General features: G+C 40.3%; 1 protein-coding gene across 3 annotated transcripts; it reads right to left on the minus strand.

Moving 5' to 3' along the window:
• Positions 1-7,941: 7,941 nt before the first annotated feature.
• On the minus strand, positions 7,942-9,356 carry LOC147618742 (putative RING-H2 finger protein ATL69). 3 transcript variants are annotated; one of them, XM_086774475.1, is made up of 2 exons: positions 9,234-9,356; positions 7,942-9,083 (listed from the first exon to the last, which is right to left on the minus strand). In XM_086774475.1, the coding sequence occupies exon 2, from the start codon at positions 9,044-9,046 to the stop codon at positions 8,534-8,536; it is 513 nt and encodes a 170-aa protein (XP_086630601.1). In that variant the 5' UTR covers positions 9,047-9,083; positions 9,234-9,356; the 3' UTR covers positions 7,942-8,533. The 3 variants fall into 3 exon arrangements, with proteins under 3 accessions (XP_086630601.1, XP_086630603.1, XP_086630600.1); XM_086774477.1 differs by having other exon boundaries at positions 7,942-9,078; positions 9,234-9,353; XM_086774474.1 differs by having other exon boundaries at positions 7,942-9,356.
• Positions 9,357-14,679: the final 5,323 nt, after the last annotated feature.

Below are 14,679 nucleotides of genomic sequence, written 5' to 3' on the forward strand. Positions count from 1 at the left end.
GTACCTGGGAAAGATGGCAATAGAGCCTCCTCTATCTAGGCCTTAGTCATCCACATAAAATCTGTCCAACCATGCAAAGATGCATCCATCCCCACTTCTACGGTTATACTATGAGAGTAAGATAAAAAGTTAGGCCTCCTTTGGAAATCCAATGTCCAATAATCCCCAGCATAGAATGAGAGTGTAAATCTCTCCTAGGAGGCTCTCTCCAAGGGGTGTCTTCTACCCTCACGGCCACCCTTTTTGTCCACCAATGACTACTCAACCATGTTAGAGTTTCCTCCAACAATCCAATGATCAACCGGGGGTAGCAGTGGTGCCCTAGAGGTCCACCCTCCTTCCCATACATTAGGTGCATAGATATTCAAGATATCCACCTTTTTTCCCTCTTACATAACTATAATCCACTATACTCTTGTAGTTATGATAACACCATGGCCAATAACATGAGGCCAAAGTGATGCTGATTTTAAAATGTAAACCAAGTTTTGATTCTGCATAATATTCTTTGTAAACGTTGAAAATTATGTACCAAGATTTTTGAAACTTTACTCTGCATAGTAAACTTTATATAAATTTATAATTAAACAGTCAACTGTATAGTAATTTACATAAAATATTCAATATAGAACTCCCATAGAACTATAGTCTACACACTGAACTACTCAAATCTACTACAAAACTGCTAAATACACTGAAGTCTACAAAAAAATCTTCAGTTTACACACCTTTTTAATGAAAATTGCACCAAGATCTACTGCACAGTAACCTTCAATATCTCTAAACTACCAAGATTTCCTAGAAACTAAGTAAATATAGAAGAAAACTAAGGTTTATGAATAGATTTGATGAAAAGAAGCACTAATCAAAAGGATTTAGCAAGAAAGTTCAAAGAAAATTACTTTGAAAATAGTTGAAAACCTTAATTCAAAAATCGAGAAAATCAAGATTCTCCCAAATCTATTCAAGAATTAGGGTTTTTTAAATCTATGAGATTAGCATATACTAAAAATGATTACTATTAATCCCATTGTTAATCCACTAAAACAAAATCAAAGGAAAATCTACAAACTCTATAAAAGTACTAATTCAAAAATAGAGCACTAATCACTCCCTAACTCAAAAAATCAAGATCTAAGACAAGAGCTCTGATACCAAATGTAATGGAATGAGACTTAAGTTGAGAGATGGGATAAATCACCATGGAAGCTTTCTATAACCATGATGCCTAAGTGGTTTAACCTCACACCAAGAGGATGGAATAAACCTTCCATAGGGCTATGGTAGCCAAAGGCTTCAAGAACATATCAATGTTCAAGAGGTATCAAATGATAAAATGTTTAAAAGATCATAAAAGGTACAAATGATGGCCCATGATCCCCTTATATGCTTGAGACCATGACCATGTTCCTAGACCTAATCTATAAAGTTGTTGCTTCATTACAATTTTAATAAGAATGGTGTAAATGCTAGGTATCGAGTCGTTGCAAACAATGAATAACACACATTTTTTTAATGGCAAAAATAGTGTCACAAAACTAAAGGATGTTGGGGAATGGAATGGAAAGAAAGTGTAAGGTTGGATCCCATTGTTGAAAGCTATCAAGAACAATTATGCATAGAAGTGTCTGCAAAAGAGTAAACTGGTGGTTTAAACTCCAGTGCACATTACATAAATCATTTGTGACTGTACCAAGATGACCAAGCACCTTACTTAATCTTGTGAGAGGGAGCCATGAAGATAGAGCATTGTGGAATATATATCCGTAAAAATGAAGGAATGATGAGGAAGCTATCGCTATGAAAGGAAAACGATATGAAAAAGTGCATGTTCAAAGAAGGTTATCTTGTATATGAGGTACCTCTTTGGGTCTATCCAAAGAACATTGTCATGTACATTGTCACTCACAAATACATCTTGTATTTGTGAGTTCAAAGAAGGTTATCTTGTATATGAGGTACCTCTTTGGGTCTATCCAAAGAACATTGTCATGTACATTGTCACTCACAAATACATCTATTGGTTGCTCCTCTCTTCCTATTGATATATGTATCATAACGATAAGGCTGGCTCGATTTTTCTGCAATATATTATATTAGTTAGTTTTTGTTAAAATCATAGCTTAGTAGATTAAGAATTTATCTTTTTTAGTTTAATGATGAATGAGTATACAAACGTAGGAACTAACCAAAATTTAATTATTTATGCATTAATTGTTGAAAATTCTAAGCTTCATGTTTTTAATATTGTTAGAACTAGAGTGTGGAAACAACATCGTGTTTATATGATGCATACACGAAATTTTTATCAAGTATTGGACTTGATGTTTAAAATCTAGCTTATTTTAGGTTAGATGGAGCTTCATCAATAATTGGTCATCATACTAATTAACACTAGAAACTGATGAGACGAGGGTTATCTACAAAGATTCCCTACGTGGTCAAGTCAGTGAGGGAACTTGAAGAGTTTAATTATAAGTTAAAAAATACTAAGCTGCACTAGAGGCCTACTTCTCATGTGTTATTACCAGCACCCCATTGGCTGAACAAATAGTTTGGGGTTTGGTACAATCAACAACTCAACTCATCGAAGCACACCAACCACTTGAAGCTAAGTCACAACTCCAACTCTCTTGTCCGTCGAGCCTAGCTTCAAGGGCATAGACTATTGGACCAAGCTTAAAATTCTTGTAAGCATCTTGCCTATTCATTTATAACATGTGGGTATTTGAATCCCATATATAATTTTTCCTATTAAAATTTTTCGTCTTGACTCCCAAGATTTTGCAATGCAATATCTTAATTGATAAAAAGTCATTTAGTGTTCTCTCCTTACCAAGTGTAGGATTGAGATAGCTACAGCAAGTTACATGGCACACAACACATTGCTCAAGTACTTTAGTTTTTTACATGAATCATCAGAATTATATTCAATAATTCTCTTTTGAATAAAAGAATTCATGGGATTTACAAAAATCAATTCTACCCATATTTTCCATCTGATTGGTTATCGAAAGCAATCGATTGATTTACGTGTCACATAACACATTGCTCAAGTACTTTAGGTTTCTGTTTGAATCATCGTGCCTCCATCCGATTGGTTGTCGAAAGGATCTGATTGGTTGTCAAAATTTTCAAAAGAAAATGATATAAGAAGTGCATGTGTGTGTGTGTGTGTGTGTGTGTGTGTGTGTGTGTGTGTGAGAGAGAGAGAGAGAGAGAGAGAGAGAGAGAGAGAGAGATGCTCTTTTAACATGATGAACCTCAATCTCTTTTAACATGATGAACCTCAATCTCTTTTAACATGAGAACCTCAATCTCTTTTAACATGCTCCAACATGATGTACTTTGAGAGACAGAGCTCTTTTTTTAATTTATGATGACAACCCTCAATGTCCTTCAACATGCTCCAACATGTCGTACTTTGAGAGACAAATCTCTACTTCTTTATTCATGCCCACCCTCAAGCCTAATCCAATTGAGTATGTTGATCCTCAATGTCTTTTAACATGCTCCAACATGTCATACTTTGAGAGACAGAGCTCTTTATTCATGGGTACCCTTAATCCTAATTCTAATTGATACATAAAATCTCAAAAGAAGCTAGTTGAGAATAATAGTAGATAATCAAGTTTTGCACACCAAGGATATGGATAAAGGAATCATGAAGCACACCTTGGGGCTCTCTCAAGAAATAGCCAAGCATCACTATGGGTTAATAGTAAGCATGGGAGATGATTGAGCTAATATGGCCTTTGATAAGTTTATTACTTATCTATCTATTACATATTAACCATGGACAACCAAGGCACAAGGAGAGGAGAGAGAAACGAAATCCTGGATTTCTAAAAAATAAGAGGAAAAAATCCCTTTCGATTGACCTTTTGTATTCTGATTGACCCTTTGTATTAAATTAACCCTTTGTATTCCGATCGACCCTTCGTATTCTGTCTTCCATTCCTACATTTCACTTCTTAATGTCTTTTACATACCGCAGCAACGCGCGGGTTGTGTACTAGTTTTATGAAATAGGAGACCCATTTGTTGGTGAGTGGCTAATGGCACATTAGCAAACCCATGCCGATCTCTTTTTTAATGCAACTTGCTTTTGAAAAGATTTATCAATGTGGAGGGATTCCAATAATACGGAGACCATTTCTAACAAAATATTCTCCCTAGTAATTTTCATTTGTCATGAATGGTCATGAATGGAGTGAGATGCTAACTTGCACAATATTTTATCCACTTTGTTTTTTAGGAATTTTAAGTCTAAGTTTTTATACTTGTATACTTAGAATAGGCCACATTCCTCTTTTTTGTGATGAATTGAGATCTATATAGTCTCAAAAAACTTTGATCTTTGTTGTGAGAAATGCCTCCATCACTTTGCCTTCAGTTAGCTTCTCCATTTGAAGCTAATTATCAACATATTCTAAACCCTCAATGGATTTGTAATCTCATAGTAACTGTACAGAACAACTCACAAGCTTTTATAAGTGTGGAGACATATTATAAACTCCTATTAAACCATGGTCAGTAAACTATCTTACACTCTTATGACAATGGTACCTTATTTTCAAGTCAAGACTAGATTCCCTTAGTTATCCCTTGTCGGTGGACAATACACATCAATGCAGATGGTAGTATCCCAAAGCTCATAAGAGGAGATAATAACCTTTAGCTTGACAAATATCTAGTCTTGTATGGACCTTGCTATGGCCCCTAAGCTTCTACAAGCTTAGAGACATACTGAACCATGGTTGACCATACACTACCACAATTGGCATAACAATGGTGTAAAGGACACTTACATGCCTTTGTTTTGGACAAGGTCAATAAGGGGTGAAACTAGATCCATTTGGCCCCATCCCTTATTGTTCATGGATGAACGTCATGTAGCTTATGTTGAGGTATCATTTGTATAATATTTATTTTATTTTTGTATGTTTTTTGTTACTATAGATGTTGTAGATGTCACAAAGAAGAAAGAGTAAGAGTAGTATCCACACCATGGAGGTTCTAAATAAGAGAGACAACGAGGGGAAAGAAAATGGTGATGAGCAAGTTCATTCACTTGTTAATTTGGTTTATGCTTACAAAATTATTAATCTTGATTTTTTTATTATGTTCATTCAATGTTGGTTACTCATGTAGCTTGTGTTGAGGTATCAATTGTTTAATATTTATTTTCTTTTTGTATATGTTTTGTTATTGTAAATGTTGTAGATGTCGCAAAGAAGAAAAGAGTAAGAGTAGTATCCACACCGTAGAGGTTCTAAATAAGAGAGACAACGAGGGGCAGTGGATTCCATAACAATACATCAAGTTCTGATGGGTGTTGATGTAGCCAAGCATGTGAGGGTCTTTTAGAGTAAAGCTAAAAGAGACAAATAATTTGTGCAAACATTGAAAAGGTAAACTATTAGAGTTTAGGCAACAAACTACTGATGCAACTACGATAATGGAAGTTCTTATTCAACATGTATATGCAAAAAGAAATCCGATTGCAATCTGACAACCAAATTCGAAGGTGCAAGCCAAATAGTAAGTTTATGGTATCTTTTTTGAATTAGGAATTGGTTTTTTTAAGATTTTGACTCTGAAACATACTTTATTTTCCACCTCTGTATCCCTCAAATTTGGAAGAATGGCAATCTATGGAGTGTCTAAGTGGAAAAATCAATGTTTTCCATAGCGAGATTGGTGCATTGTTATATAACAATAAGAATGCAAGTAGCTTGCCTACCCAACAAATATTCTTTTATGATTCGTTATATGTTTTGCATATGAGAAGAACCAATTATGGTACCTTGCAGTATATTCCACTCCCATCTTTGTCTAGTCTAGAATGGCCACTATCCATCTTCGAGCTCATTGCAACTTGCAAGGTTAAGTTTGCTACAACTGATGTACAAGTCGCAATGAAGCCATCCACAAGATCCAAAGATATTCATTTGAGTTGGTTTTTTCTATTTGGTTGTTTTGTAAATTTCTTTGGAACATGTGATATTTAGCCTAGCTTGCTTCGGAGGAAGTAAGTATGCCCAAAGACTTGGGAGAGCTGGGAATACTACATCTGCCCATTCATGCTAAGGCTAGAGTGGCAACTAGCCTACCAAAATGTTTATAGAGGGAGGAGATGTGGACTAAAATGGTAAGGAAGGTGACAAGAAGTCTAGTGTATAGTGTAAGGGGAAGTGGACAAGATTAGATCGGAGAGGAAAGCTATTCTCACATGCTCCACTGAGAATTCAAAGCTCCCCCTTTTGCAGGTTCCCATGTTACAACTGGAACGAGCTGATGGGATTAATGAAGTGGGAAGTATGTACAAGGGTCATAAGGAATTCTTTGTTTAGCTTAGGGATATGGTGGTCACACAAGTTCACTCCTCCTTTAGCCCAATTGAATGCAAGAATAGCCAATAAGCTAAACAACAAGGGAATGAGATGGATTGGAGATTGTTGGGATGGATCTTAAATGGGGTGGAGGGATTTGGTGCAGGTAAGGAATGAGTTTGGGATACATCAGAGAGACCTGGGCATGGGAAGACAAGTTTTGGAGGAGGTGGGGAGGGTCTAGAATTCTACCGAGGCATGTTGGTTGAAGGATTGGGCATGGATAAATGGGGCCAATTTGGAGAGGGTGACTACCAAATGTTTGCATGAGGAGATGATAAAGAGTGAGTTGAATGTGGCCAACAAAATTTAGAGGGTAAGGTGGAGCATGGGTACTTGGAGGTGCTATGGGGTGGTCTGAGAATACCTTTGAAAGCTTAAACCTTTTTGTGGGAAGTATGTATGCGGCCTATCTCTCTTGTTGTTGCAAGTTGATGCATAGGAACTTTACCTCAGGGGTTTGTCCTAGGTGTGGATCAGCAATAGAGGATGGTAAAAAAGCTTTTTGGGGATGTCCTACCACCATCAGGGGTTTGTGGAGCAAGATAGACAATTGGGTGTGTGCTACTTGAAGGAGAAACAACCGGTACACACCTTCTTGGCATTGATAGAGACCCTAGTTGGACAAAGGCCTAATGTTTAGATATGGAGCAAGGAGGAGGCTATGGAGGAGCAAACCCCCAAGGGATTTATCACTGAGCCTATGCTGGAACCAACTTGCAACTGGGATACCATATTAGATGGGATAAGTCATCTTTTGTGTGGGAGGATGAGAGGAGGGACCAAATTTATGGGCTGCTAGATATTGAAGAGCTCTACTAGTGCTGTGGGTTGGGGAAGGAATATGGATGCAACATGAGAAGAGTATGGGGATGCTAGGTTCTACTTTTTTTATTGAGAACTGAACTGTTCCTTTGGTATGTGTAAAAGGTTGACTATTGTACATGTGGATGATAGCATACTAATATATATATATATATATATTCCCAAAAAAGAAAGGCAAAATAAAAACACAACTTTGAAAAATGCAAGTTGCTTCCTTGGTCCTTGAAAAACAAACAAATTTAATGATGCACTGAAGTGATGTTCCCAACGGAATGCATGCACAATCAATCAATACACTAATCTTTAGATTGTCTTGAGAACTCTTTTTGAAGATTTAAAGAGACACATATAATAAGTACAAGATGCAACCATCAAGCCAACTTCGCTAGTGGAATTGCACGATTAGGATTACATCTCCATCTCTATCTCTTTCTCTATCTATATATCTGTATATATTGTAAAGGAAAAGTTTCACAAAACCTCCCATGTTGCAAGAAATTGGAGGTTCGGGAAGCAATCTGGAGGCTGGAGGTTAAGGGTAAGCTCCTATTATACTAGGAATTTGAAAAATATCAAAATGGGAATTATAAATGGGTCAGCCTACTAATACAATCAAAGAAGAGACGCCCACATGAATCATTATAAAAATGACAGGTTATAGAGAAGCGCACTATTTAACTATGACAGGTTGTAGAGAAGCCCTATTTAACTAGAGCTTTTCTTCATTTGGATGTTGGAACCTTATTTGAGAGCTGCGAAAAATACACATGACAAAATATTGCAAAGTGTCAACTGCCCAGCTTACCTGCTAAATGGGATCCGCACAACGGTTCTCATTGTGCTTGGTCTCAGCTCCGTGCAGGAAATTTTTGCCGTCCAGAGGCACGTGGGTATAATAGCTCTTAGAGCTAAGAAAAAAAGGCTGTGGAGGATATGTGGATTAGAACCCCTGCGGTACGTCTGACGATTAGATGTTAGCTAATCACACCTGCTTCACATGTGGAGCGATATTATTGACTTTGCAGACTCCACTTACTCTTGTGAACCGAAGGCTAACCACACTGACGCACGTGTGAAGCAGCTGCTGACAAAGAGGCTTGCACTGTGGTTCACACTGCAGAGGCTAGCCACACTTGAGCAAAAAGAAGTTTACCACAGGCAGATATATTTACACTGGAGGATTGTTAATGTGGTGAATAAGAGGCTAATCTACACCTGTGGAGCACATTGACAAAGAGGCTTGCACCGTGTAAGAGGCTGGTATCACGTGTGGGCCTTCCTTAGTTAGAGCAGGCCGAAAATGTGACAAAAATTTACAGATTGTGGTGAATGGTGTAGCGGATGTTGAGGGGGTGTCTGGCCAGGGGGATAAGCTCGGAGAGGGGAGTGGAGATGGGGGTGGGCAAGGGCGAGGAGCGACACATCGGACAAGAGGCGTGCAGGCGGAGCCAGGCGTCGATGCAGGCAGAATGGAAGACATGGCGGCAGTCGGGAAGAAGGCGAAGGATCTCGCGGTCTTTGTAATCGGCAAGACAAATCGAGCATGACGTGTCCTGCGGAGGTGGCAGGGGCTGCTTCTCGCTGTACACAATCTTGGGGTAGCTCTCCAACGTGACTTCGTCCAGACCCCCGACTGACCACTCCCCATTGCTAGCTTCATCGAACACCCTCTGTACCACCGTGGCGTTTGTGTTTCGGCCCCCATTTCCCTGCACGCCTCTGCCATGTAGCCTCACGCAAACGTAGGATGCCAGCATGATTGTTAACACCAACACCAATATTGCCACTGCAATAGCGATGCCATAGCCTAAACCGGCCTTGTTCATGTTGTCTGCTAAAAGGCCCGAGGTCGCTGCAGCTGTGCTGTTGACGCTCATGATTAGAATTACTGCAACTTAATTTCATAGTCTAATAAACATGAAACAGAGCCAATTGATTGCAGATCTGACGGGAGGTGATGGCAACTGATTCGATCCTGCTGTGATCCTGAGTTTTTGAGGTTGAGAAGCGCACCTGTTATGGAGCCAGGTTGTGTGCACTACCTGCACTCTTTTGTAGTTGGAGTAGTGATAGGTTGTTTAAAGTTGAGTCCGTTCATCGGAGAGAAGCTATGAATGTAGGGGCTAGACTCTAGAGCCGAGAGGTCATGTACATGAATGAGGATTCAGGAAGGGGAAGGCATGGGGGCGGCGAGCATTAAAGAGAGCCAGGCAGGACCCGTGGATGATGACATATTACGCCAGCAGCCAGGTTTAGGTTGACATGTTCAACGGCCGGCTTAAACCCCTCATGTCGGATCACCTCATCACCCCTGGGCCCTAGCTTGAGGGCGCGCCGCGCAGCCTTCTTCTTATTTTTATTTATTTTTTAAAGCTTGAATTAGAAAGTACTACACAACACACACACTCTCTCTCTCTCTCTCTCTCTCATGGGCTTAGTATTTTGAGTGCAGGTGCTTGCATAGAGCTTGCAAATAAATTGAGAGACACATGGAGAGAGACTAATTTGTTGGTACATTTTAGTTATAGTGAGCAGGTGTAGGTGGAGGTGCACGGGTATGCGAGGTTGTTACTGCAGGAGCAAAGCCCCACACACAGCTAAGTGCGGAGGAGGTGGAGAAGGCAATATGACGGATGTGCTACAAGGTCTGGATGGGCTCCAGTGTGATTGGATCAAGAGCCTAGAAGGAAAGGCCATTCATGCACTGGTGGAGTGGGTTATGTTACCCCTCTTTCCTGACCTGAATGCCATGGTGGTGGAGCCCTCCCAGACCTGTCATTTCAAGGCACAGTGGTGATCGTCCCCATACAGCAGCAGCAGTTTGCACGCTGCTATATCGTCTACCTCTTAAGTCGGGGTCCCTTCACTCTGCTCGGTTGAGGACAACTATGACAACTAGGCGTTCGGTGGTAACTTCTGCCAAAACGACAAGCACATCGACTTCTACAACCGCCTCCCTCTAAAGAACACACAATAGAGCATGGATCTCTCTCAAGTAGTTCTCTCTCTCTCTCTCTCTCTCTCTCTCTCTCTCTCTCCCTCTCTCTCTAAAGCATGGGCTTAGTATTTTGTGTGCACGTGCTTGCGTAGAGTTTATTTTTTGGCAAATTGTGCACATGGAGCTCTCTCACATAGGTATTCTCTCTCTCTCTCTCTCTCTCTCTCTCTCTCTCTCTCTCTCTCTCTCTCTCTCTCTCATATGGGCTTTATTTGCTTGCATGCAGTTTGAAACCTTGCAGAGGGTGCTTCTTCCCTCTCACATAGCTATATTCCCTCTCACATAGCTATATTCTCTCTCACACACTGATTTTTTAACTTGCGTGCAGGTTGAAATGTGGAGGCAGTTGCTTCTCTCATTAGCTCGTCGATGGGGGATGTTTCTGAGAGAGAGAGAGAGAGAGAGAGAGAGAGAGTGTGTGTGTGTGTGTGGGGGGGGGGGGGAAGAGAGAGAGAGAGAGAGAGAGAGAGAGAGAGAAACCTATTCAAGCTTGGCAAGTAGAGTGGTGGATGTGGTGGCCATAGCTATAGAGCACGTGAGCAAGAGAGAGAGAGAGAGAGAGAGAGAGAGAGAGAAGAGAGAGAGAGAGAGAGAGAGAGAGAGAAGAGAGAGAGATGAAGATCTGCTCGTCGCCGGGGATTGCCACGCCTCCTCTCTGTTTCATCACCAAATCTTCTCAGCACACATCTTAGGTCAGTGGACTCAGAATCACTAGCTCTTGATTGCTATGGCTTCTACTGGTTCATTGCCCTCAGCTTTTAGGGTCAATCCTAGGGAAGAGGCTCAAAGCCTTCTGAATAATACATCTGACTCGTCTCCCGCTTTGAATACCTCCGTCTTGGCTGACATACTGCATAATTCTGTTTCGCCTGATGAATCTATTAAAGGAGAACATAAAGTAGTTTTGGACACTAATGTTGTATGGCAGCAAATCTCTGTGTTTAAAGCCCGGGCTGTTGTTATGCTATTCTCTAGTAGATTACCCCCAATAAAAGATATTGCATTAGCCATTGATAATGGATTTGGAATGCCTGTCATAGATAAAATTTTCTATGCTGGGCAAGGTCTTTATGAAGTGCTTTTTGCTAAGAATGAGAACAGGGATGCTTTCCTATCTCAACCTACTGTCATTTTATTTGGAGAAGTTGTCCATGTTCTTGACTGGCAACCCATAAAACAAATTAAAGAAGCATTGTTGTCACAGAGTCCTGTTTGGGTAGAATTCATTGACTTGCCTTCTTACCTGTGGCCATGTATTAAGGAGATAACTGGCTCCTTAGGTCAAGTGCTTTACTCTCCCACCATAAACTCCCCCAATAGGAACAAAGCCTGTTTGTTATGGAATACTGATAAGCCCTTTCCTGCTACAATTGAGTTGGACATTCCTCTCATTGGAAGTATTGTGCTGTACCTCAAATGGGGAAATCTCATTGGGGCTTGTTTCCACTGCAATAAAGTGGGGCACTTCTCAAGAAATTGTCCCACCATATCACCTCAAACTAACCTTATCCCATCCTACCCTGGTAGCAAAATTTTAGTTCCCAAAGAGCAGATATTTGGGAAATCTTCCTCAGCTCACCCATGGGGTGACAAGAGAGCATCTGCACCTACAGGGCAGTCTGCAATTCCTGTTGGAGGAGATGCTGTATCTCCTTCATATGCTCAACCTCCAGGTGTTAACAATGCTGCTAACAGAAATGTGCAAAGACCCTTGTTTAAACCTACACAAGGAATAGGGAATGCAGGGAACCAGACAAACACCAATGCAGCACCTTCATCATCCAGGCCTCTCCCTGGGATCAGAGGTGGAGATAGAGGGAAAAGAGCCATTGATGCTGAAGGGTTTCAGCTGGTAGCTTCTAGGAAATCATTCAAAGCCAAGCAACAATCATCTGGGTATATTAGTCCTAATGTTTTTGATCTACTTAAAGAGATGCCATCACCTGAAACTTTGGCTGCACTTGAGGAAGCTTGTAATACAGCTAAAAAGCAAATACAGGATCCTAAAAATATAGATAATCTGGAAATTAACATGACAAATTCTGAGGAAAGTTCTCAGGGATTGAATTCCACTCAGGTGGTGCTTGATTCTCAGTAATGAAGATTGCCTCATATAATGTTAAAGGTCTAAATGACCCAACTAGACTAGGCATATTCAATAAATGGGTTCTACAAACTGATAGTGACATTGTGTTTGTCCAAGAGCATAAAATGCATTCTAGAGGTGGAGCCACTTTCCACTTTAAAGGCTATTCTTGTTTCTATGGAGGTAAAATGGGAGAGTACTCTGGAGTACTAACTCTCATTAAAAATTCTCTAAACCCACAATGGGTCACAGATCACAGATCTGGCAGAGCTTCTGTCTTCTTAGTAGACAGCCCATGGGGCAGATTAGACATTCTAAATATTTATGCAAGTAACAATTGGCAAGAGAGGGCAGATCTCTGGTCATGGCTTGAATCAGTGCCTGTGCAGCAAGGTATATGGGGGGGAGATTTTAACATGGTGCTCAACAGTCAAGATACTACTTCTATGCATTCTATCATATCCTCTCAAGAAAGCAGTAGTTGGCTACAGGTTGCAAATGAACACCATCTTGTAGATGCATGGAGCTCAGGCCAGAATTCCCCTGGCTATACTTTTCACTCTAAATCTCATCTCATGTCTTGGTCTAGGCTTGATAGAATCTATTTCATTAGGGACTCTTGGCTCCCTGCCAAATGCAAGATGCAAGTGCAAATTCAAATGGCTATGTCTGATCACTTTCCTCTCATATTGGAATTTTCTGATGCTGATGCACTCACTAAGCAAGTTGGTGATCACAGAGGGTTGATGGTTAATAACTCTTTATTAAATATTGTCTCCTTTCAAAATGATGTTAAAAAACTGATTAAAGCAGTGCTTGAAATGAATCTATCACATCTGGAAGCATGGGTCTCTATCTGTAAGGGTATGCAACAGTGTATCAGAAAGGTAGGCAAGCAGCATGCTCAGCAACAAAGAGTCAGACTTGTTAATCTACAAAATAAACTGGTTCCTCTGCTATCCTTGGTACATACAGGGCATGTTACTGTTCAGGTATGCAGGGAAATTGAAAACATAAGAGGATCATTGCTTGAGATTGCTCAGAGGGAAGTCCCTAAATCCAGACACAAATGCAGAATCAGAGAACTTGCAGATTGCAATGACACTAGCAAGGCATTCTACAAAAAACTCCAAGCAAAACATAGAAGGGAAGGGTTCAACATGCTCATCTCTGAGGATGGTTCTGAGAGCACAGATAGCCAGTACATTATGCAAGAAACAGTGTCATACTTTGAAAAAATCCTAAACCCCCCTGCTGATACATGTGTAGAAAGACAAGCTGCTATTGATATTTTGTTAGCAACAGTGGACACCTCCATTTCTGGAAGTGATGCCCAGAGAATGGAGATCCCCTTTTCTGCTAATGAAGTATTCTATGCTCTCAGTAAAATGGGAGTAGACAAGACTCCTGGATACTGTGGTCTCTCTAAAGAATTTCTGATCTGTTTTTGGCAAGAACTTGGTCCAACTGTGGTTTCTCTTATCAATGATATTTGGGCACAACAGTATATGCACCCAGATCTTAAGCAGGGGGTAATCAAATTGCTGCCTAAGCAAACCTTCTGTAATCAACTTCATCACTGGAGGCCCATAACTATGATGGGACTCTTATATAAAGTGCTGGCTAAATCTGTTGCTCTCAGAATTGCTCCTCAGTTGAGGAAACATGTACACAAAAACCAATCTGGGTTTATTGGGGGCAGGTCCATATTGGACAATATACTGTCAGTGCAACTGGGGATTGAACTTGCTCAAAAAACTGCTCAGAACATGGTTATGCTACAGATAGATTATGCCAAAGCATTTGATACAATTGCTTGGGATTTCATTGAACAGGTTCTTCAAAAGATGGGCTTTGGGAAGAAAATAAGCAGATGCATATATCTGTTAGGGGCTGCAGCATATTCTAGGGTTCTCATCAATGGCAGATTAAGTCCTCCAGTTTATATGAGCAGATCAGTCAGACAAGGATGCCCCTTGAGTCCCCTTTTTTTTGCAGTGGCCACACATCCCCTCTTTACTTTTTTGGAAACTCAAGCTGCTGCAGGCAATATTCAAGGGCTTCAACTTACCAGAGAGCAACTCTTAGCCTTGGGATTTGCAGATGATACCATCTTGTTTCTACAGGCTTCTAATAGGAACATTATTTGCATGCAATATATATCTCTGTTCTCTTTGGCTGCTGGAATGAACCTGAATCTGCATAAATCTCACTTAATTGATATTACTGCAGAAAATTTTAATGCATTGATATGGGCTGGTAAGAGAGTGCATCAGGGTCACATTTTTAGACATCTGGGCTATCCTATTGGAGTCAATGTGACTAATAAACAGCTCACATCTTGGGTGGCAGACAAAGTTCAGACCAAAATTGCT

The sequence above is a fragment of the Cibotium barometz genome, chromosome 34 (genome assembly GCF_041138505.1).
Source record: "Cibotium barometz isolate CiBa-2024 chromosome 34, ASM4113850v1, whole genome shotgun sequence".
NCBI lineage: Eukaryota > Viridiplantae > Streptophyta > Polypodiopsida > Cyatheales > Cibotiaceae > Cibotium > Cibotium barometz.

Bases quoted from the DNA above. Each gene is read 5' to 3' on its own strand.
- LOC147618742 (XM_086774474.1), bottom strand. From the start codon at position 9,097: ATGAGCGTCAACAGCACAGCTGCAGCGACCTCGGGCCTTTTAGCAGAC.